Consider the following 23,540-nt stretch of genomic DNA (forward strand, 5'->3'; position numbering starts at 1 on the left):
ACCCCATTTTGGAAAGAGGACACCCTAAAGTATTATGTGAGGTGCACGGTGAGTTCATAAAAGATTTTAGTTTTTATCACAAGTTAGCAGAATTTTTTTTTTTTTTTTTTAACAAAGTGTCATTTTCCGTTAACTTGTGACAAAAACTAAAATTTTCAATGACCTCACCATTCCCCTCATGGAATACCTTGTTGTGTATTCTTTCCAAAATGGGGTCATTTGTGGGGTTTGTTAACTGTCCTGGCAAGTGGGCGGGGTGCTAAATTTTGAGCACCCCTGTAAAGCCTAAAGGTACTCATTGGACTCTGGGCCCCTTAGCGCAGTTAGGGTGCAAAAAAGTGCCACACATGTGGTATCGCCGTACTCGGGAGAAGTAGTACAATGTGTTTTGGGGTGTATTTTTACACATACCCATGCTGGGTGGGAGAAATACCTCTGTAAATGACAATCTTTTGATTTTTTTACACACAATTGTCCATTTACAGAGTTATTTCTCCCACCCAGCATGGGTATGTGTAAAAATACACCCCAAAACACATTGTACTACTTCTCCTGAGTACGGCGATACCACATGTGTGGCACTTTTTTGCACCCTAACTGCGCTAAAGGGCCCAAAGTCCAATGAGTACCTTTAGGATTTCACAGGTCATATTGCGGGATTTGATTTCCAGACTCCTCCTCATGGTTTAGGGCCCCTAAAATGCCAGGGCAGTATAGGAACCCCACAAATGACCCCATTTTAGAAAGAAGACACCCCAAGGTATTCCGTTAGGAGTATGGTGAGTTCATAGAAGATTTTATTTTTTGTCAAAAGTTAGCGGAAAATTGATTTTTATTGTTTTTTTCAGAAAGTGTCATTTTCCGCTAACTTGTGACAAAAAATAAAATCTTCTATGAACTCACCATACTCCTAACGGAATACCTTGGGGTGTCTTCTTTCTAAAATGGGGTCATTTGTGGGGTTCCTATACTGCCCTGGCATTTTAGGGGCCCTAAACCGTGAGGAGTAGTCTGGAAATCAAATTCCGCAAAATGACCTGTGAAATCCTAAAGGTGCTCATTGGACTTTGGGCCCTTTAGCGCAGTTAGGGGGCAAAAAAGTGCCACACATGTGGTATCGCCGTACTCGGGAGAAGTAGTACAATGTGTTTTGGGGTGTATTTTTACACATACCCATGCTGGGTGGGAGAAATAACTCTGTAAATGGACAATTGTGTGTAAAAAAATCAAAAGATTGTCATTTACAGAGGTATTTCTCCCACCCAGCATGGGTATGTGTAAAAATACACCCCAAAACACATTGTACTACTTCTCCCGAGTACGGCAATACCACATGTGTGGAACTTTTTTGCACCCTAACTGCGCCAAAGGGGCCCAAAGTCCAATGAGCACCTTTAGGCTTTCACAGGTCATTTTGCGGAATTTGATTTCCAGACTACTCCTCACGGTTTAGGGCCCCTAAAATGCCAGGGCAGTATAGGAACCCCACAAATGACCCCATTTTAGAAAGAAGACACCCCAAGGTATTCCGTTAGGAGTATGGTGAGTTCATAGAAGATTTTATTTTTTGTCAAAAGTTAGCGGAAAATTGATTTTTATTGTTTTTTTCACAAAGTGTCATTTTCCACTAACTTGTGACAAAAAATAAAATCTTCTATGAACTCACCATACTCCTAACGGAATACCTTGGGGTGTCTTCTTTCTAAAATGGGGTCATTTGTGGGGTTCCTATACTGCCCTGGCATTTTAGGGGCCCTAAACCGTGAGTAGTAGTCTGGAAATCAAATTCCGCAAAATGACCTGTGAAAGCCTAAAGGTGCTCATTGGACTTTGGGCCCTTTAGCGCAGTTAGGGTGCAAAAAAGTGCCACACATGTGGTATCACCGTACTCGGGAGAAGTAGTACAATGTGTTTTGGGGTGAATTTTTACACATACCCATGCTGGGTGGGAGAAATATCTCTGTAAATGGACAATTGTGTGTAAAAAAATCAAAAGATTGTCATTTACAGAGGTATTTCTCCCACCCAGCATGGGTATGTGTAAAAATACACCCCAAAACACATTGTACTACTTCTCCCGAGTACAGCAATACCACATGTGTGGCACTTTTTTGCACCCTAACTGCACTAAAGGGCCCAAAGTCCAATGAGCACCTTTAGGATTTCACAGGTCATTTTGCGGAATTTGATTTCCAGACTACTTCTCACGGTTTAGGGCCCCTAAAATGCCAGGGCAGTATAGGAACCCCACAAATGACCCCATTTTAGAAAGAAGACACCCCAAGGTATTCCGTTAGGAGTATGGTGAGTTCATAGAAGATTTTATTTTTTGTCACAAGTTAGTGGAAAATGACACTTTGTGAAAAAAAACAATAAAAATCCATTTTCCGCTAACTTTTGACAAAAAATAAAATCTTCTATGAACTCGCTATGCTACTAACAGAATACCTTGGGGTGTCTTCTTTTTAAAATGGGGTCATTTGTTGGGTTCCTATACTGCCCTGGCATTTTAGGGGCCCTAAACCGTGAGGAGTAGTCTGGAAATCAAATTCCGAAAAATGACCTGTGAAATCCTAAAGGTACTCATTGGACTTTGGGCCCCTTAGCGTACTTGGGGTGTAAAAAAGTGCCACAATTGTGGTACCGCCGTACTCGGCAGAAGTAGTATAATGTGTTTTGGGGTGTATTTTTACACATACCCATGCTGGGTGGGAGAAATAACTCTGTAAATGGACAATTGTGTGTAAAAAAAATTAAAAAATTGTCATTTACAGAGATATTTCTCCCACCCAGCATGGGTATGTGTAAAAATACACCCCAAAACACATTATACTACTTCTCCTGAGTACGGCAATACCACATGTGTGGCACTTTTTTGCAGCCTAACTGCGCTAAGGGGTCCAAAGTCCAATGAGCACCTTTAGGCTTTACAGGGGTGCTTACAATTTAGCACCCCCCAAAAAGTCAGGACAGTAAACACACCCCACAAATGACCCCATTTTGGAAAGTAGACCCTTCAAGGTATTCAGAGAGGGGCATGGTGAGTCCGTGGCAGATTTCATTTTTTTTTGTCGCAAGTTAGAAGAAATGGAAACTTTTTTTTTTTTTTTTTTTTGTCACAAAGTGTCATTTTCCGCTTACTTGTGACAAAAAATAATATCTTCTATGAACTCACTATGCCTCTCAGTGAATACTTTGGGATGTCTTCTTTCCAAAATGGGGTCATTTGGGGGGTATTTATACTATCCTGGAATTCTAGCCCCTCATGAAACATGACAGGGGGTCAGAAAAGTCATAGATGCTTGAAAATGGGAAAATTCACTTTTTGCACCATAGTTTGTAAACGCTATAACTTTTACCCAAACCAATAAATATACGCTGAATGGTTTTTTTTTTATCCAAAACATGTTTGTCCACATTTTTCGCGCTGCATGTATACAGAAATTTTACTTTATTTGAAAACTGTCAGCACAGAAAGTAAAAAAAATCATTTTTTTGCCAAAATTCATGTCTTTTTTGCTGAATATAATAAAAAGTAAAAATCGCAGGAGCAATCGAATAGCACCAAAAGAAAGCTTTATTAGTGACAAGAAAAGGAGCCAAAATTCATTTAGGTGGTAGGTTGTATGAGCGAGCAATAAACCGTGAAAGCTGCAGTGGTCTGAATGGAAAAAAAGCGGCCGGTCCTTAAGGGGTAGAAAGCCCTAGGTCCTCAAGTGGTTAATTCAAGGGAGCTTAAAGCAAACCTTTGAGGCTTGCTACAGCCTATTTTGTGTACTTACCTCAGGAGGGGGAAACCTCTGGATCATTCAGAGGCTTTACCCGTCCTTCTCAGCCAGGCTGATCCAGCAATGAGACCCCCTAAATGTAGCCACACTTCCCCTGCACAGTAGCATGGACCCGTTTAGGCTTTGGGGTCCATGCTACTGCGGAGATGACTCGTGCATGCGCAGTAACTAGCACAAACCCAATCGGGTTGAAAGTCTGCTATTACTTTCACCTAAGGAACATTGCAAATGTTAAATACCGCCTCCACCAAGAAGACTGGCCAGTCTTAGTTTATGCTTTCATTACATCACAGCTTTACGATTGTGTTTTACACAGCCCTTCATACAAAACACCACTGCCAGGCTGTTAATAAGCTTACTCTGCCATTGCCAAAGGACACACATTTTTCACTCATTACACTGGTTATATTATTTTGAATGTATATAACACTAACATCTTCTGCAGCTCTTTCCAGAGTCATAGTTATGTCACTAACCGTTCCTCAGAGAATAGAAATTTGTAACCTAATCCCTACCATAGTCATAGTTGTCCATAAACTGTAAAATGTTTTTTAAAGATTGGTCAACTGACATTCAAAACCTTTTATGGTTTAAACCATGGAATTCCTGTAGTTGCAGTGCACACCCTGTACCCAAAGATCAGCATGTTTGCATCTAGTCATCTTTTGAGTCCACCTCTAAACTTTTGGAGGCAGAAATGTTTTCCTTATTTTGTTTGCAACTCCTTTCCAAGTTCAATAAGGATAACTCTATCCCTGAAGTTGTTTAGATACAGATTAGAAACTCATATTAGATTAAAAACATCACCAAGTCTCGTAATGTAACTGTAAAGAGACGGGACTTTGCGATGGAGGAAGAAGTGCTGCGCTGAAGAGGGCCCCTGGGTGAGTAGTTCTATTTGCTCAAAAGGCTTAGACAGGGAGGGGGGGGAAGCAAGGATGGGGGGAGGGGTAGAGGCCACCCGCACGCTGCACAGAAGGGGGATCCCCCCACCCGCAGAGGCGGTTTCCCCAGCCCAAAATACCGCCGCACAGAAGGGGAATCCCCCCACCCGCAGAGGGAGATCCCCAGCCCAAAATACCGCCGCACAGAAGGGGGATTTTCCCGCCTGCAGAGGGGGATCCCCCAGCCCAAAAGTTAGGATCGAGGGGGGGAGATCGGGAGGGAGGGGACATCTGGCACCCTATACTCCTGGCTACACCTGGCACCCTATATACCTGGCTCCCCTATATACCTGGCTACACCTGGCACCCTATAACTGGCTACACCAACCTCCCTATAACTGGCTACACCTGGCACCCTATATACCTGGCTACACACTTGGCTACCCATAAATGACTACACTCCTGGCTACCCTGACATCTGGCTACACTCCTGGCTACCCTGACATCTGGCTACACTCCTGGCTACCCTGACATCTGGCTACATGTGGCTCCCTATACACCTGCCTTCACATCTGGGTCTTATACTCACCATTGGCATGCTGATCCCTCGTTGCGTACCTCTGATAGCTTCCCCAGTGCCGTCTTCCATGTCCGTGTATGGATTTTGTTTCTCACTCAGCGATGACATGTCCCCTGCCGATCGGCGTTGATGACACCAGGGTCACACAACGTCATCAACATCTCACTGAAAACATTTTTTTTTTTTTAAGTTGAATTCAATACAATAACCTGTATTGAATTCAATATTTTAAAAAAATTGATTGCAAAAAAACAAAAAGGTTGAAAATTATTGGAAATTAATTGAACCACTTTTTGCACGGAAATCCTGGGGAATCAGAACGCCAGGGAGGCTATGGTAATGAGTGTACATACCATGGGTGGCTTGAACATCTCAGAAGACACCAATCATTTTGAATGATAAAGTCTTTGGAAAAACAGATGCTGCCATCCATATGGAGTATTTCATAAGGAAGGCATTGCTTATTCCAGAAAATTACAACAGCATTACTCTGTGATAAAAGAGTATGGGTGGTAACAGAACCACCTGCAGTCCAGATCTAGATCACCCATTCGGAAAAAAAATACAACAAATGTAACCCCCCAACTGAGCAGCTGAAACCCTACATTAGACTAAACTGGTAATTATTTCATTTTCAGCACTACATCGATTGGTCTAAAATGTTCCCAATCATTGAAAGAGTTTTGGTAAAATTAGAAGTGCCTCAATTGCAGCATTTGCCATGTACAATGTTTAACCTCCCTGGCGGTTAATTTATTTTGACAAATGTGTAAAAATCCTTTTTTTTTGTTTTTTTTTTTGTTTGTTTCATGTAAAGCTACCAGAGTGGTAGCTACATGAAACACCACTAGAGGGTGCATGTGGCCCTCTAGTGCGATCGTCGCCGGCATCAATAGCAAACAGGGGAGCACGTATATAACGCGTTCCCCTGTTTGGCTTCTCCTGTCACCATGGCGACGATCGGCATGACGTCAGCCGACGTCCTGACGTCAAGCGCACTCGATCCAGCCCATAGCGCTGTCCGGAACTCATTGGTCCGGGCAGCGCAGGGCTCTGGTGGGGGGGGTCCTCTTCTGCCGCTGCGTGCGGGCGATCGCCGCAGAGCGGCGGTGATCAAGCTGTGCGCGCGGCTAGCAAAGTGCTGGCTGCACGCACAGCACTTTGAATGGGGCGAATCGCCCCAACAGACCCTGAGAAATCCTCCTGCGCGGCATAGCCCGAGCTCAGCTCGGGCTTACCGCCAGGGAGGTTAAGTTTTGAATTTACATGATTTGCAAATTATCACTGTTTTTATTTACATTTTACGTCAAAGCTTTTTTTGAACATGACAAATCCAATGCCAAAATATATTTCATCATTGGCTTGCAATATCCCTATATCGGTGGAGATGATATTTTATGACATATTTAAAAATAATCTCTAAACAGGTCTTTGTGAGTCTGCAGTTTAGAACAAAAACAGGGATTTAGTATGAGTACCATAGGTTAGTGTAGTGACTGGTTATAATGAAACAATTTTGTTGATGATCTGGCATAATGCCAAACACTGCAGTGTTTGTTATTTAAAATCCTTTATTTTTATTAACTTTAGGGATTTTTTTTATCACTGTCTGTCTTACAGGTTACTGTAAGCATGTGTTTTGTGAGTGCAAGGAGTTAATACCAGTATGTGCACAAACGTTTGCTAGCAAATTCTCAAAGGTTTTTTTTTCTCCTGCAGAAGCAGGGATTAGCATACAAAAAAGAAGACACACCAAAACACTTACCAGCTGAGCTAAGCTCCTCCTTGATATTGCTTAGTGCTGTTATTTCATTTAATTTTCAGTGCTTTGCTTAGCGTTCCAGTTGTTCCTGATCCATGTGATGTCATGGCCTTGTTTAACTACTCAGTCTCTGAATTCCTCTTGTTATCTGGCTTGCCCAATCACGACTTCAGCCTTGTACACTTGCTGATGGAAATCATCTGATACCCAGCATCTCTGCATACCAAGACTCCAGTCAGTGACCATGCTCTGCTAGGTCTCCTCTTGCTCTGACTTTTACTTGTGCCCTTGATTCTGCTTGAACACTAACAGCCCTGACCTGTTACCATGACTCTGCAGTCACCTGGCTGTCACCATGACTCTGCAGTCCACTCTGTAGGTAAAGTTACAATGTGGAGATGAGAAGAGATGGGGTAACCAGCTTTTCTCCTCTCCACATTGCACCTTCACCTGTTCTCTCTGCCACTATTGAGACAATCCCAAGAAACTTTACATGGCAGTAACTTTAGGCAAAGTACCCCACTGTCCTGTAGTGGTCAATTGACTCTTGCTTGAAGCACTGGTGAAGATTGTGGGTTATTTACTCTCTGCACCCTGGGAGAGCCTGTGCCAGACACCAGTGACAGAGTTAACAGTATGTGATCATAATGTAGTCTAACCCTTTACAATCTAACCAGAACAAAATATGAAAATTTGGCTGAAGTATAGTTTTAAGTTTCTTTTAATTTTCTAATTTTGTAGTCAGGAAGTTTGTTTTTTTCGCTGATAAAGTTTTGTACAAAGATTGTTTTGCTTTTTCCAACTGAAACTTGAATGACTTGTGTATTTTCTTTTGGCATACGAACAATCCATAGAAAAGTAAATAAATCAGTCACTAAAAATTGAAGGGGATAGACCGTGGTCTACATATTGGATTTAGTTATATAAAACATTTTTTTTTTTTAAATTAATTTAGAAATATTACAAATGGATAATTGACTGGACTTCCACCTGCTGGTTTGACAGCTTATGTAACTAGAAAATATTCTTACATAACCACTCCACTATAGTAAACACATTCCAGCTTCAAAGCCACCAAGTGTTGTAAAGGAGAAAGGCACTTATATTATTTATCATTGTTTAACTAAACTGTTTCCCTTAAAAAGATAAAAAAAAACAGTCCGACTCACCTCACCTGATGGATCCAAGTGTATCTGGAATCTTCTAACCACCAGAGAGTGAAAAGTATTAGACGATTATGGGTAGTTATCCTCTCTTTTTTCTTTAATAGGTAGGTAAAAGATCTGTCTATACACTCTATGCCGTGTAGCGGCAAAAAATCGTTTATTTTGCAGAATAGTAGACACTGGTAGCAGGCCCAGCTAGGCAGAGCACCATAATCTTGCAGGTGATATAAAGGTAGCAATTCTTTCAGAAAAGTTCCTCAAGGATAATTCATGAACCATTGAGCAAACCAGTGATCTGCAAATTTCTAATTGGCTGGACACCACCATGTCCTGATTATGCTTCCTGACTGAGTATACAGGAAGGTAGAACTGAGACATGATCATGGGTCATTACTTGCCAATCAGATACTAAAGTGGTATGAAAGCTTCTTTATTAATTCATGTCAAAATCCAAATCAATACATGGCACAGACCCACAAAAAATGGAAGACAGACAAGTTGTGTGTAGAGAGGTCATGTGATTAAGTAATTGGTGTGCAAACAAAGAAGAGAATGTTCTCTGCTTACTCCCTGGATACAGTAGCTGATTTCCTGCATTGTTTACACAGCTTAGTATAGCTGAAGTCAATCTGATCATTTTAGTGCAGCAACAGCAATCTTATCAATTAGCTTTTGAGTTCTAACCATTCCAGTAGCTCCCAATCCATTTATATGTTTTCCCTATTAGTTTTATGTTGTTGCTGTAAACCATAGATGATACTTGAGTTACGTCCCACTTTAAAATGCTTCTTCATTACAGGACAAATTAAGCAGTATCTGGTTGTGGATAGGCATACCTTGCCGTGGATGTTGGGTGCTCAGTCTTGATGCAGAAGCAACATCGATCCAGTAACAGCAATTCTAGTTCGGCTGGCACACCAGTATTAATAATCAAGCAGTTTTATTGTATACACAACATGACAATTGTTTCGGGGCCACGGCGGGTCCCCTTCATCACATAAAGTGCACTTTATCTGATGAAGGGGATCCGCTGTGGCCCCGAAACAATTGTCATGTTGTGCATACAATAAAACTGCTTGACTATTAATACTGGTGTGCCAGCCGAAGTAGAATTGCTGTTACAGGACAAATGAAGTGAGAGGTATATGGAGGCTTCCATATTTATTGCCTTTTAAGCCAGAGTTCCCCAACCCTGTCCTCAACGCCTACCAACAGTACATGTTTTGCAGAAAACCACAAACATTCACAGGTGAGGTAATTAGTGTCTCAACTACCTCTGTGGATTTCCACAAAACATGCCTGGGGTCCGCTCCATTGGAGATGCCAACCTCGGCAGGTCGGAATCTCCTGCCCCTGCCTGAGCGCATGGCCACGCTGCGCTAGTGATCCTGCTCATGTGGTTTGGCACAGTCTGCGCCAGCACAGACGCTCCAAGCCACGTGAGTACGATCACGAAGCGGCACGCCCGTGCACTCACGCAGAAGATGCTGACCTAGCGAGGTCGGTATCTCCAACAGAGGCGACTCCGGGCTACTGGCTGGGACCGAAGCGGCAGCGAAGGACATATCAGCTGCTAGGGGCTGGAGGAAGCCCCAGGTAAGTAGAATTTTTTTTATTTTTTACCTCGGATCTTCCCTTAAAGAGAATCCGAGGCACATTAATGAAATCTTAATAAGAGTTGTTCTGGACCAGCACCAGCCCCCCCCCCCATGCTCTGCTCCCCCCCCCCCCCCCCCCCCCCCCGAAAAATACCGCCAGGCTAGCGACAATTGCAGTAGCCTGGCGGTATTTTTTTGGGGGGGAGAGGCAGCAGAGCGGGAGGAGGGACTGGGGCTGGTCCAGAAGGACACAGGGGCATGTCATTGTGCACAAGATATGCCTCTGTGTCTTATTAAGATTTCATAAATGCGCCTCGGGTTCTATTTAAGGTGAAGCACAGGAGTTTCTGTATAAGTTTTAGGAACTTTAAATTTGTATTATTATATACAGTACAATACAATATGGCCTTCATTTTTCTGCCAAATAAATTTAGGACTGTCCTGCAAATTGTGTCATTGCACAACATGATCTTCTAAAATACGTTTTATTTCTAATGTTCATCTTTAATACCTACTTTATTTTAATTTATATTAAAAGAAAGACAGAATTACCATTCAATAAATAATACCACTTTAATGGCAAAGTAATAATTTAGACAGTTACACTGCGCACATCTGCAAAAAATAGATGCAAGCTGGTTTACAAGCTAGAAGAACAACCAACTTATAGAAAATACATCATTCAATTAATCTTGATTACACCAAAACTTATTTTAAGGGCTTTACAAAGACTACAAAACTTTCCAGATGAATTATTTCACTGCTTCTGTCTATTTACATGATATGTTACATCAAAAATGTACAAAATATAAAATGTATACAGACAAATGTTTCACAAACATTTTTCTTTGTTGTAAACTACATGTACTCACTGAGATGTATTGCAGGAATTTGTGTATGTTTTCATGTCTGATGTGCATGTGAGGAAAGGCAGAAAAATATTTGCGATCCTGCTCCAAAAAAATATAAATGATACAAAAGAAATGAATCTGTTATAAAGGAGAACCGCAGACAAAACACAAAATTGTCTTCATCAGAGTAGCTCTTTACCCGTATTTACAACTTGTTTTTGTAAACACGGTTTGGCAAAAAAAGCAATGATCCACACTACATTTTAGCCCAAAAGTCCTGCTTGCATCACAATGGAATGTGTGTATGTTCTGGACCATACAAGTAATTAAAAACTCTATGCTCGGAGCAAAAATAGATCGATCCAGGTCCAATACGGTAACCAGAAAAATAGATGGGGGAAAGGTGGCCTTGGACTTTTAAGTGTTAGCATAGAGACTTCAGAAGCTCAGATTCAAAACAGATAATTAGTTGATGCTAGATAAGCATACTTTCACGCTTGTCTTGACTGGAGTTCTCCTTTAATGCTTATTTTGGCAGTCTTCAAGGGCAGCTTCATGTTAATATTAAGAGAAATGGAGGTAAGTGCACTATGTAGATTCCACACACATAACTACTCCCGAATCTGTCTTAATATTCTAGCTTGAACAACCTCCATTGACTGTGCTTGTTCTTACATCCTGCACTTTTAAGTATCAGTCCTTTAGAAGTCATTCTGGAAATGTTCTACAATAAGGAATATTGAAGTGCAAACTGAAGGTCCTAGAAGTTCAAGCCAGTACTTTCAAATAATAAATTCAGGAGATAGAGAGAAGTGTAATACATATTACACTAATCTTTTCTGTACTCCACTAATTATTATTTAACACATTACCACAAAGTTACCCTGTAGATATTTAGTCTACATGAACAACTGAAAATAAAAATTATACACACGACATGATAAAAATTTGTATTGGGGCAATAGCACCGTGTAGTAAAATCTTGTCTTAAAAATAGCACTGTAGACCGTTGTTCCTGTGTTAGAATTACAGTAGATAATGACCAAGATGGTGGCCAAGATTTGTTGGTAGCACCAGTTATGATTTTTAAGGTAGTATCTGGTTTACAATTTCTACACAATGCCATAGCCCTTCAATTAAGTAATGTTTTCATTTCTAATTTGCTTTGTTGAATTCTTTGTGATCTACCTTCTATCATTAATTAAGTTACATGCAATATGTTCTGGCATTTTCACAAAATATAACAGCTTGACATATTGTTTTTTAAAATAGAACTTAGGCGCTGTATCTCATCTGTAAACCCTAAGTGTAAACAGATGTCAAAAACACCAGAATAAACAGTTTGAGATTTAGCATTTTGTACTTGTTTAAAACATATGAATTATTTCATGAAACACAAACCAACAAGTTAAAATACAATTTTGTATTAATTATTTCTTTTTTTCTTTTTCATCTCTTTTAAATGGTGCAAGGCAATTTTCTTATGGTTTCTATATACAACTCCCACCCAAAAGACTGTGCAAAACCAACCCAGTTATTTTAAAAACCCTACACCGCCTTAATCTTGCTTTATACTGAGAGTCCCATTTACAATTGGAGAAATTCAAACATGCCTAAACTATAGGGGAAATGAGGAGAAATCATAAATAAAATGGTTTGTGCTCGAGCTTAGTCATGTCTTTCCAGCACTGCTGGGAATCGTTTCTAAATATTTATTTTGCAAGTTAATAAGCAAAAGAAAAGAAAAAAAATGCAATCACCTGTTTAAGTTTTGAAGTCATGGTAGACATGTGCTATTGTTGACCTGTATTTCAGAGATTAAGACAATGAATTTACAATAAAAAATAATAAATTAATAGCCCATGAATTTATCATTGATCACCATCCTTACAAAACAGTGCATTAGGACACTGTACTTAGAGAGTACATAAAAACAGGGAAAGGAGATACTAGTGGTGTTTGTACTCTGACTTTAAGAGATATTTTTAAGGCAGTGAGACAGCACCATATGATTATTCTTTTCTTTTTATGCTCTTTCTTTCACTGATATCGCTCACATAAATGTATCTCTAAAGAAACCCTTAATAATGTATTTCAATTATTTGGGCAGGTGACAGATGGTTTCAAAAACACCCATTTGTTGAGGAGGACAACTATAAACAAGAGATTCAACACTGCTGAGTTCAGAACTCTGACCATGGCAGTTCAGATTTACAATTGGCACTTATCCAGTTTATCACAGTAGATTTTCTGGTAGTTGCACAAATATATTTTTGTGCTTTTTTTTGTATTTTTTCTTTATTTTTTTATATGTATTTATTTTTTTAATAAGGACCATCATCTAGATCAGAGACAGTACTGTACACAACAATCTCACTGATGTAGTCATGTGGCCGGCACTATGCCTTACATCAGAGGTTTGAAGTGGACTTAAAACACAGCACAATTAATACAGAAGTTAAAAAAAGAACACACATTATACATACACAGCTGTGCTGTAAACCTTTCAGAACACAGAATGATTCCAGTTTGGCTAGTAAATGTGCAATCTGTTTGTTTGCCCTCTATCCAGGGCACTTTCCAGTTGACTAATAGAGATACACTCTACTCCATTCACATTGAAATGCATTGAAATTAAACTAATTCAAGCTTTCCACATCAATTTTTCACCTGACTTCTTTTTTGAACCTTGTCACCTGCCTACCAGCACATTTTCCTGGTACGGGTTTTGCATTGTGCTGCTTTTGTGATGGCAGTGATCTACTGGACAAAACCCTTTTTTAGCTATAATACCAATTCCCAAACCATGGGTCAATCCTTAGAGATTTGATTCAAGTGAAGGATCCAAAACTTCATCATGGTGACTTGTTCCATCGCTGTCACAGCTTTGTCCACTTGAAAAACTGGCTGCTTCTTGAAGTCGCATTAACATATTCATCTGGGAAGAAGAGAGAAAATTTTACTTAGTCCAAATTGAAAAAGCTTTATTTCTTATATTCTGCAGTAAAAGGGACATTCCGTAATACGATACAATGTAAAATGGAAACCAGAGCTTTTTTAGAATGAACCTACAAATGTCACATCAAGTAGAAATGGAAAGGATAATATGGTATTAAAAAATCAATCTTATAAAAAAAGAGAAACAAGGAGAAACTACTCAAACATGACAACTGCAGGAGATTGCTCTAGCTCTGCTGCAACAATCCATCTTGCTTAAGAAATTGCTCATCTATGAAAAAACGAACATTGCCTCCTATGTTCTTTATATTAATTTGACTGGCTATAGCATGTTAATTAATAATGATTTATTAGATTTTTATGTTCACAAGTAACAAAAAAGTGTGAGGTCAATAAGCTGTAAGTGCGATGGCTTTGATATGCAGGCAAGTTTAAAAGGTAAGAATGAATTTGTAATAAGGTTGAAGCTAATATGACAACATAATAGTCATTATCCATGAATATTTAGAAGCATAACAACAAGGAAGCCTAGATCTACACAATGTAGAAATGCACTTCCTATTGTGAGAAAACGCGGAAAAGCCACCGCATGTGCCAAGAGCAAGGCGGCTGACTCCGCGCCCAACGCGGCGGTTTGCACGCATAGACACGCGTCAGGTAGTATGGTGGAATGCGGAAAAGCCGCTGCATGTCCTGACAGCAAAGCGGCTGTTTCCGCATCCAACGCGGTGGTTTGCATGCAGCAGCGTGCGCTTGGTGTGGCTGGGTCTGTTAGTGCACATAGGCAGATGGAGAGCTACGCGTGCGCGGGCCTGAACTCAGGACCTTTATACCAGCAGGGGAAGTGTCAGCTGATCAGGAAGATCAGCTGATTCCTGCAGGACTCATGATTGGCTGAATGGCTCGGGCGGGGTGGCAGAGTCCAGCAACTATATATTCTGCTGCTTGTCAGTTGCTGGTTGTCTGCCATTGCTAACGCTTACGTGAAGGCACTCAGACCATAGTCAGATCCTTACAGTGTGTTTGAACTAGGTGGACCTGGTAATTCACACTTAGCCAGATTCTGTTGATAGCTAAAGTACTAATTGAATTATTTGTTAGTCCAGTTTCAGGGTGTTGAGATCAAGGCCCTCACACCCCAGACTAGGAATACTGTGTATCTTCTGTGTATTCTCTAGCATAGTTCCAGGGTGTTGAGATCAAGGCCCTCACACCCAAGATTAGGGAACTGTATTGTCTTTGTGTTATATTCCAGACTAGTTCCAGGGTGTTGAAGATCACGGAACTCACACCCAAGACTAGGGAATAGTATTATTATTTATGTTATACTCCAGACTAGTTCCAGGGTGTTGATGATCATGGAACTCACACCCAAGACTAGGGAATTGTATTATCATTTATGTTATACTCCAGACTAGTTCCAGGGTGTTGATGATCACGGAACTCACACCCAAGACTAGGGAATTGTATTATCATTTATGCTATGCTCCAGACTAGTTCCAGGGTGTTGTGACTACGGACCTCACACCCGAGACTATTATTGCTATTACTGTGTTATGTTAGCCCAGTTTAAGGCAAAACCTTGCATATTAGCAGCAGGGCTTCCTGCAACCTAGTCTCTGTCCCTCGCCCAGGGGTCCACAGGTTATAGGAATATCACCCATAGTCAGGGGTGAATTCCTCAGGAGTCTTAGGCCGCCAGCTCTCCTGGTGGTCTTCACTCAGAGTTGTTACTGTTGCACAAAACACTTACACTCTCTCAGGTGTCTAGAGGTTAGGCATATCTGATTATTGACGATTACGCAGATCCTCAATAATCGGGTATATCTGTATTCTTGGGGATACTGCGGATCGCCAAGGATCAGATTCTCTCTCTGGTTGCTGACACCGATCGTTACACCTATATATTGGTATGTACAGTTTATTGTGAGCATTAAGTACACCTTTACAACATATTGGCTTCCCAGCATGTAAGCAAACCAAACTCAGCTAGCATCATGCATAGCAACCTGCCAACATCACATAATAATATCAGCTCACTGCTTGAGACATATGTAATAGGTGCTTGGATTTGATTAGATAAATAAAACAAAACCCTTGTGCTGTGAATTTGTGATAAGTGTGACGTAAATGTTAGGAGCTACTCGACATTTTCATGTTTAAAGCCCAATCTACATGATACGATTCTTTGTGCGGTTCGATTACGATTTTATTTACGATTCGATTCAATCCGACATGTCCGATTGGGATTCGATTCGATTCAATTTGATTTACCATTGCAAATACTTGCAATATTGACATACTTGATTGTTTGTTTGGTTTTTATCATTATTGTTATTATGTGCATGTTTGTGCATTGCTACTGGGATGCTGCTAATACTACTATAGTTGCTATCTCTATAAGAGCAATATGATTTGACAGCTTGAAAAGTAAAATACGCATGAGCGAACTGATCATTTTTCCTTTTCTTTCCTGTTGATTAGATTCCAGCACACAGCACATGGATATTATGAAGAAAAATCAAAGTAAGTGATGCTAACATTCTGGCTGTTCCAGATTCAAATCTAGGACACCCATGTGACTGTTGATAATGCATTATCCCTTCAAAGGAGCTGCAAGAGTATTTTTCTATTGAAAGAGATAAAGCCTTTCATATGAACAATGATAATACAATCAAATGCAGGCATCTGGAATAAAACTATCATTTTAATTAGATAAAGGAATCCGCATACTCTTTGGCAGAACATGCATGATGGAACAGTTTCCTTTTAGAAAAGGCCCAGCTTGCTGAGGAACACACTATACTTGTATTGAGGGAAAAAACACAAAATGTGTCATTATAAAGAAATATTCATCCCTGCCAATGATTAATTGTTAAGTCCTAAAGATTCTGGCAGCATGAAGTGTAAAACATAGCAAAAGGGTAAAGAATGGCCTATATTATAAAATGACTGAAATTCATAATAGTAGAAAGGGTTTTTTTTTTTTTTTTTTTTCACAAATAAAGGTTTATTTGTGTAGCCTTTTTTTTTTTTTTTTTTTTTTTTTAATAAACAGGTTTTATTGAAGATTTTTATAACATACAGCAATCAGTGCTAACCGCACTATAAGACATACATTATAATGCAACATATTACATCTACACACATACATTAACACAGTTTCTATTTACTATGGTTCATCTTTATTTTAAGGCAGCTTGGGGCAAGACTCCTGGATTACTGCTGGGTGTGTCTCTGTGGTAGTGATTGGTGATGTCGCTGTGCTTACCTCAACCAATCTGTACCAGCGTACAGGGGGAGGCAGCTATAGGAGGTTCTGAGACTGGTTAACTACTCTGAGCTTCTATTAACTTAGCTTAATATTTTGTCTATTGCACTTTGCTTTTGTTAACCTTGCTGAGTGCGTCTGGATAATTGGTCAGGATTTGTGGAGTTGTGGGTTGTAACCTACTGACCCGGCTACCTAAAACCAACTAACTTAGAACATGTTAACACACAAACATAACACGAACAGGGGAAGATAACATGACGCTGCTATTATTTATTAATTTGTCAGGTTGTTGTTCCTGGGTTTTACTGCTCCCTCAATGGTATGAACTGTTCAAGGCTATATAGGGGGGTTATTCCAGGGTTGATATCCCGCCTTCAAATTTTGGATTTAGTTGGGAGTTTGGATTCAGACCACTTTGGGGCCTGCCAGGGGTGGTATAGCCCTTAACCTATTCCTTCTGGCCAGGGGGGGAGAGAGTATGAAGCGGACACTGAGGTAAGGGATCTGGACCTAATCTTGTATTCTAATAAAGTGTTCTGTTCATAGAGGCATTTGAGCTGAGCTAGGGATGGGCTGTCTGTGGATTTCCAGTTTTGGAGGATAAGGGATCTTGCCGCTGCACGGATATGGAAGGTAATCGGTCGAAATGCCGGGTCTATCCCCTCCATTCCTACATTGAGCAGCGCTAAGGTAGCAGGTATTTCATTGAATGAGTGTGTAAGGGCTTGTATTAATGACTGGAGTTTTGACCAAAAAGTCTTTATTATGGGGCAGTCCCACAATATGTGGGTAAGGGTTCCTACTTGGCCGCAGTTACGCCAGCATAGGTGCGAGGAGTTGGGGTCAAAGGCCGCTAGTTTTCTCGGCGTGTAATAATCTAAGTTTGTGGCGGAGAAGAAAGAGCTCTCTCTCTTGGGACTCTGATAGGGATTTTTTGTGGGTTTGTTCTAACAGGGTAATCTTTTGAAGGAGATCTGAGACTTCAGAGTTATATAATCTTCTTTTTCCTAGCGCCTAGTTTTATGAGAACACCTCTAATGTACGCTTTATATGTGCACCATAGTAGGGGACTGCTGGTTTCAGACCTCATATTGAGGCGGAAGAATGAGACCATCTGTAAGAAAAAAGTCTATTCGGGCATACGAGTTTTGAACTTTGGAGAAAAAGGTGAAGTCCTTTTCTGGGCCGTGAAGGATCCTCCACGGGTCGTATAGACCTTCTGCCAGTAAGATCTTGTGAAGAGAGGGGGATCTCCTAAAAAGGCCTTTGGAAGAGTCTAGATCGTTTATTATGCAGGCGTTGAAGTCTCCACCGTATAGAGTTGTGCCTACCTTGACCCTATTGGTCATTTTAATCATGCGTTTCAGAAATTTTAGTTGGCCAGAGTTAGGAGCATATAAGTTAACCAGGGTGTATTTTGTTCCCTCAATGGTGCAGATCAGAATGCAGTATCTTCCTTGGGTGTCCTGGATTTCTTTGTGAATTTCTATGTCCTTCCTTCTGTGTACTGCTATCATTACTCCTCTTTTCTTTTTTGTAAATGAGCTGAAAAATGTTTGTGGGTAATCCGGGTGTTGGCAAAGATGTTGATATTTCGGGATCAGGTGTGTCTCCTGCGCAAAGAGAATGTCTGTGTTGGCCTGCTTAGCTTCTCTCCAGAGCAAGGAGCGTTTAAAGGGGGTGTTCAACCCTTTCGTATTCAAAGATAAGAGATTAAGTTCCATTGAACAGTAAGTTGTGGCAGCTGCTAGTGGATAATTTGTTTGAGCAGTCTTGGTGGGAGACCTTGATTTCTGGTTGGTGAGTTGCAAGGGAAAGAGTAAGGGTCTGCAGTATCGACAGGATCAACAGGATCAACAACTTTGGGATTATCAAGAGCTTCAAGCAGTGTAAGTGGGATACCAGTGGGGAGACCAGTTGCCCCCTCCTACCGGTATCATATGGGGGAGCTCGAAAGCCATGTGGGTAAAAAGGAGGCTTCCACATGTGTCTTTCGAAATTTGAACTGCCATCAGGGTGGTGGGGGTATAGAGGCATAGGTCTGGTAACATGCTCTCCGTGTGCTCCTTTAACTGTTTGCTTTCTTCTCTGAGCGTACTCTGCCAGCTTGGCTTTGAGATTTTGGCGTCAGTAATTCTTGTGGGATAGATATTTTTAGCTTTGTTAGTGCTTCTTTCCCTTCTTCTAGTGAGTTAATGACTAGCCTTTGGTTTCCCCTTGTCACTAGTAATTTCGTTGGGAAGGCCCATTTATAGAGAATACCGTGCTGACGAAGGGTTTTGGTAATGGGCACCAGTGATCTGCGTTTTTGCAGAGTATGTTGAGACAGGTCTGTATATAAGTGGATGTGGCTGAAGGGGTCAGGTAATGAGCCATTTTCTTTTATTGCTAGCAGGAGCTTCTCTTTAGTTTGGAAGAAGAGAAAGCGTGCAATTACGTCTCTTGGGACTGTTTCTGCTAAGAACTGAGGTTTTGGGAGTCTATGGGCTTGCTCTATTGTGATTTCTATGTGCGGAATGGAAGGAATTGTGGCTTTGACCAGTGTTTTCAGGTAGTTTTCTAATTCCTGCTGGGATATTTTCTCATTGATACCTCTAAACTTTAAGTTATTCCTTCTATTACGGTCTTCGGCGTCCGCCGCTTTACTTTTTAGCCAGGCTATCTCATCCGTATGGGAGTCCGTCAGATCCACCATCTTATTGTGTTTGGATGCTAGTTCAGCTAATCTGTCCTCATTGCTGGAGACCCTTTCCCCTAACTCATCTGTGGCCCGCTGCAGGGATGTCGTAATGTTATTTATCTGCGCCACCATAGATTTTTGAAATGACAGTAAAATGTCCTTGATGAAGGCCTGTGACACCTCCTGGGCCGATATGGGGAAGTGCTCTATGCCCGTGGGCTCGGGTGAGTGTAAATTTAGCTCCTGGTTAGAGTTAGGGCCTACCTTGTCGGATGCTTCTTGTAGCTTGGAACGGGACTTGGCCGGGCTCCGGGTGGAGGGGGAGTCCGCCGAGGATGCGGAATCACTTTCTGATCCGGTTTGTTGCGGGTCCTGTGATTGCGGAGAGGAGGTGTTGTTTGCTGAGCCTGGATGCGTGGGCGCTGCCTCGGCGCCATCTTGGATAGAGCGTTTCTGTCTGGCGGCCCGGGCTGTGAAAAAGTCTGTGAGTTTCCGTGGCTTGGCGTCACTTTTCTTCCTCTTTTTGCTGAGCTCCAGCTCCATCGCTAGTTCTTCTCTGCTGTCTGTCATTTTGGGGTCGGTAACGCTGCTTTGGCTGTCGCTTTAGGGAGATCACGGAGAGAGCAGCCTCTTCACACGTCCATTCACCACGCTGGCTGGCCACGCCCCCCAAGAAAGGGTTTTTAATGAAAATTATTAAGATCTAAGATTTACCCAAAATGAAACAGATTTGTCATATATTAACCACTAAAACTGTTGCACAGCCTACAGAGAAAGCCTGAATGATCAGACCCTTCATCCTTGCCAGGCCATTTATGTCACTTACATTTTTTGTGAATGTCAAAAGTATTCCTTGTAGGCAATGGCATAGGATGTGAGATTATCACTGCAGCATGTTGCCACCACATCTATGCTCCATGAGAATGGTACTCCTTCTGTAACCTTCATGATTTCCAGACTACACATTCATTTTAACTCTAATGAAGACGTCCCAAAAAGTCTGCTAATTACACATGTACCCTACCCAAAATGTGATTGATCTATATGCAGTCCTTGGGGCAAATAGCTGGAAAAGGATGTCAGACCAGGATACATCCTTGTTGCCTCTTTATTGCAGTCAGTTTTCTTTTGATTAACTGCTTAAACTCTAGCTATTTATGGTTTGGAGGCTTTGCTATAACTACTTCCTTTGGCAATGCATTCCACATGTTAATCACTCTTACTGTAAAGAACCCTTTCCTAAATAAATGGCTAAAACGTTTTTCCTCCATGCGCAAATCATGTCCTCTAGTCCTTTTTGAAGGCCTAGGAATGAAAAGCTCATCCGCCAAGCTATTATATTGCCCTCTGATGTATATATATATTATACATGTTAATTAGATCCCCTCTAAGGCGTCTTTTCTCTATACTAAATAAACCCAATTTATCTAACCTTTCTTGATAAGTGATAACCACTATGCCACCGTGCTGCCCAATCTATTGGTACGCTTTCAATGTCTCTTAAACAACCTAATTTTTAATAAAATAAGTTGATGAACAGACATAGGGGCGTATGCTATGCTATAAACTGAGTTAAGCAAAAATACAGTGGGTTGTGAAAGTTTGAGGAACCTTGTTAATTGTCATGATTTTCCTGTATATATCACTGGTTGTGATAAAAAATGTCAGTTAAATTGAAGTTTATTGGATTTACAGAAAGTACGCAATAATTGTTTAAATAAAATTAGGCAGGTGCATACATTTGGGCACTGGTGTCATTTTATTTATTCCGAAACCTTTAGAACTAATTATTGGAACTCAAATTGGCTTGGTAAGCTCAGTGACCCCTGACCTACATACACAGGTGAATCCAATTATGAGAAAGCGTATTTAAAGGGGTCAATTGTAACTTTCCCTCTTTTAATTTTAGAGTAGCAACATGGGGGTCTCAAAACAACTCTCAAATGACCTGAAGACAAAGATTGTTCACCATCATGGTTTAGGGAAATGATACAGAAAGCTGTCAGAGATTTCAGCTGTCTGTTTCCACAGTTAGGAACATATTGAGGAAATGGAAGACCACAGGCTCAGTTCAAGTTAAGGCTCGAAGTGGCAGACCAAGAAAAATCTCGGATAAACAGATGTGACAAATGGTGAGAACAATTAGAGTCAACCCACAGACCAGCACCAAAGACCTACAACATCATCTTGCTGCAGATGGAGTCATTGTGCATCGTTCAACCATGTGGCGCACTTTACACAAGGAGATGCTGGATGCGAGAGTGAAGCAGAGGAAGAATTTTCTCTGCCCACACCACAAACAGAGCCGCTTGAGGTATGCTAAAGCACATTTGGACAAGCCAGCTTCATTTTGGAATATGGTGCTGTGGACTGATGAAACAAAAATTGAGTTATTTGGGCATAACAAGGGGCATTATGCAGGGAGGAAAAAAAGCACAGCATTCCAAAAAAAAAAACCCACCTGCTACCTACAGTAAAATATGGTGGTGGTTCCATCATGCTGTGGGACTGTGTGGCCAGTGTAGGGACTGGGAATCTTGTCAAAGTTGAGGGACGCATGGATTTCACTCAGTATCAGCAGATTCTGGAGACCAATGTCCAGGAATCAGTGACAAAGCTGAAGCAGCACCGGGGCTGGATTTTTCAACAAGACAATGACCCTAAACACTGCTCAAAATCCACTAAGGCATTAATGCAGAGGAACAAGCTCAACGTTCTGGAATGGTCATCTCAGTCCGCAGACCTGAATTTAATTGAAAATCTGTGGTGGGAGTTAAAGAGAGCTGTCCATGCTCAGAAGCCATCAAACCTGAATGAACTACAGATGTTTTGTAAAGAGGTCCAAAATACCTGCAACCAGAATCCAGACTCTCATTGGAACCTACAGGAAGCATTTAGAGGCTGTAATTTCTGCAAAAGGAGGATTTACAAAATATTGATTTTATTTATTTTTTGTGGTGCCCAAATTTCTGCAACTGCCTAATTTTGTTTAACTACCTAAAGACCCGAAGCTGCAGCCCCAGGACCGCCTTACGCCAATTGGCGTCAGGTCCTGGAGCCAGCTACTGAAGGAGATTGTGCGCAGGGTGCGTGCACATTTCCTTCTCGGGGGCGTAGCTCCGCCCCCTCTTCAGTCTCCGAGTGGCTATGACAGCCGAACGCGTGATTGGCCGGCTGGGGAGAGGGAGGGGTTTGCTAAAAAAAAAGAAAAACATAAAAAAATGATACAAAAACACACACAAATATTTATAAAAAAAAATAAACAACTGGGGGGGCGATCAGAACCCACCAACAGAGAGATCTGTTGGTGGGAGTAAAAGGGGGGGGGGAATCACTCCTGTGCTGTGTTGTGCGGCCCTGCAGCTTGGCCTTAAAGCTGCAGTGGCCATTTTATAACCAGTCCCTCAGCCTATCTTAATAGAGTACCGTTTTCACACAAAACCATTTCCACAGATCCATTCCCAGCATGTCTGACAATCATTCTGGTAAAGCAATAGCAATCTTACCAATTTTCTCCTAAGTGAAATGAAAAGATTGAGTATTAACCCTTCCAGTAACTTGGAAACTAGTTTTGTTTCCCCTAGCTTTTAGTTTTATGCTATAGTTAATGTTGTAGACCACAGATGAAATTTGAGCTTCCTCCCACTTTACATTCAGAGAAGAAAACAGTGAAATGTTAGAGAAAAGTAAACCACCGCTAATGTGTAGAGTGAAAGAGCCTCCATAATGTTTGGGGGCTGCTTTTCTGTCTCTAGCATCATATGCCTTAAAGGGATACTGTAGGGGGGTCGGGGGAAAATGAGCTGAACTTACCCGGGGCTTTTAATGGTCGCCCGCAGACATCCTGTGCCTGCGCAGCCACTCACCGATGCTCTGGCCCCGCCTCCGGTTCACTTCTGGAATTTCTGACTTTAAAGTCAGAAAACCACTGCGCCTGCGTTGCCGTGTCCTCGATCCCGCTGATGTCATCAAGAGCGCACAGCGCAGGCCCAGTATGGT

General features: G+C 41.3%; 1 protein-coding gene across 11 annotated transcripts in view; it reads right to left on the reverse strand.

Moving 5' to 3' along the window:
- Window positions 1-10,337: 10,337 nt before the first annotated feature.
- Window positions 10,338-23,540, reverse strand: part of NAV3 (neuron navigator 3) — an 805,693-nt gene continuing 792,490 nt past the window's right edge. For all 11 annotated transcript variants that reach the window (XM_068276636.1, XM_068276638.1, XM_068276633.1 and 8 more), the window contains one exon: window positions 10,338-13,567. In XM_068276636.1, coding sequence (XP_068132737.1) covers window positions 13,448-13,567 — 120 coding nt within the window. In that variant the 3' untranslated portion in view covers window positions 10,338-13,447. The remainder of the gene's footprint in view (window positions 13,568-23,540) is intronic.

This window comes from Hyperolius riggenbachi, chromosome 3 (assembly GCF_040937935.1).
Source record: "Hyperolius riggenbachi isolate aHypRig1 chromosome 3, aHypRig1.pri, whole genome shotgun sequence".
In the NCBI taxonomy this organism is placed as follows: Eukaryota; Metazoa; Chordata; class Amphibia; order Anura; family Hyperoliidae; genus Hyperolius; species Hyperolius riggenbachi.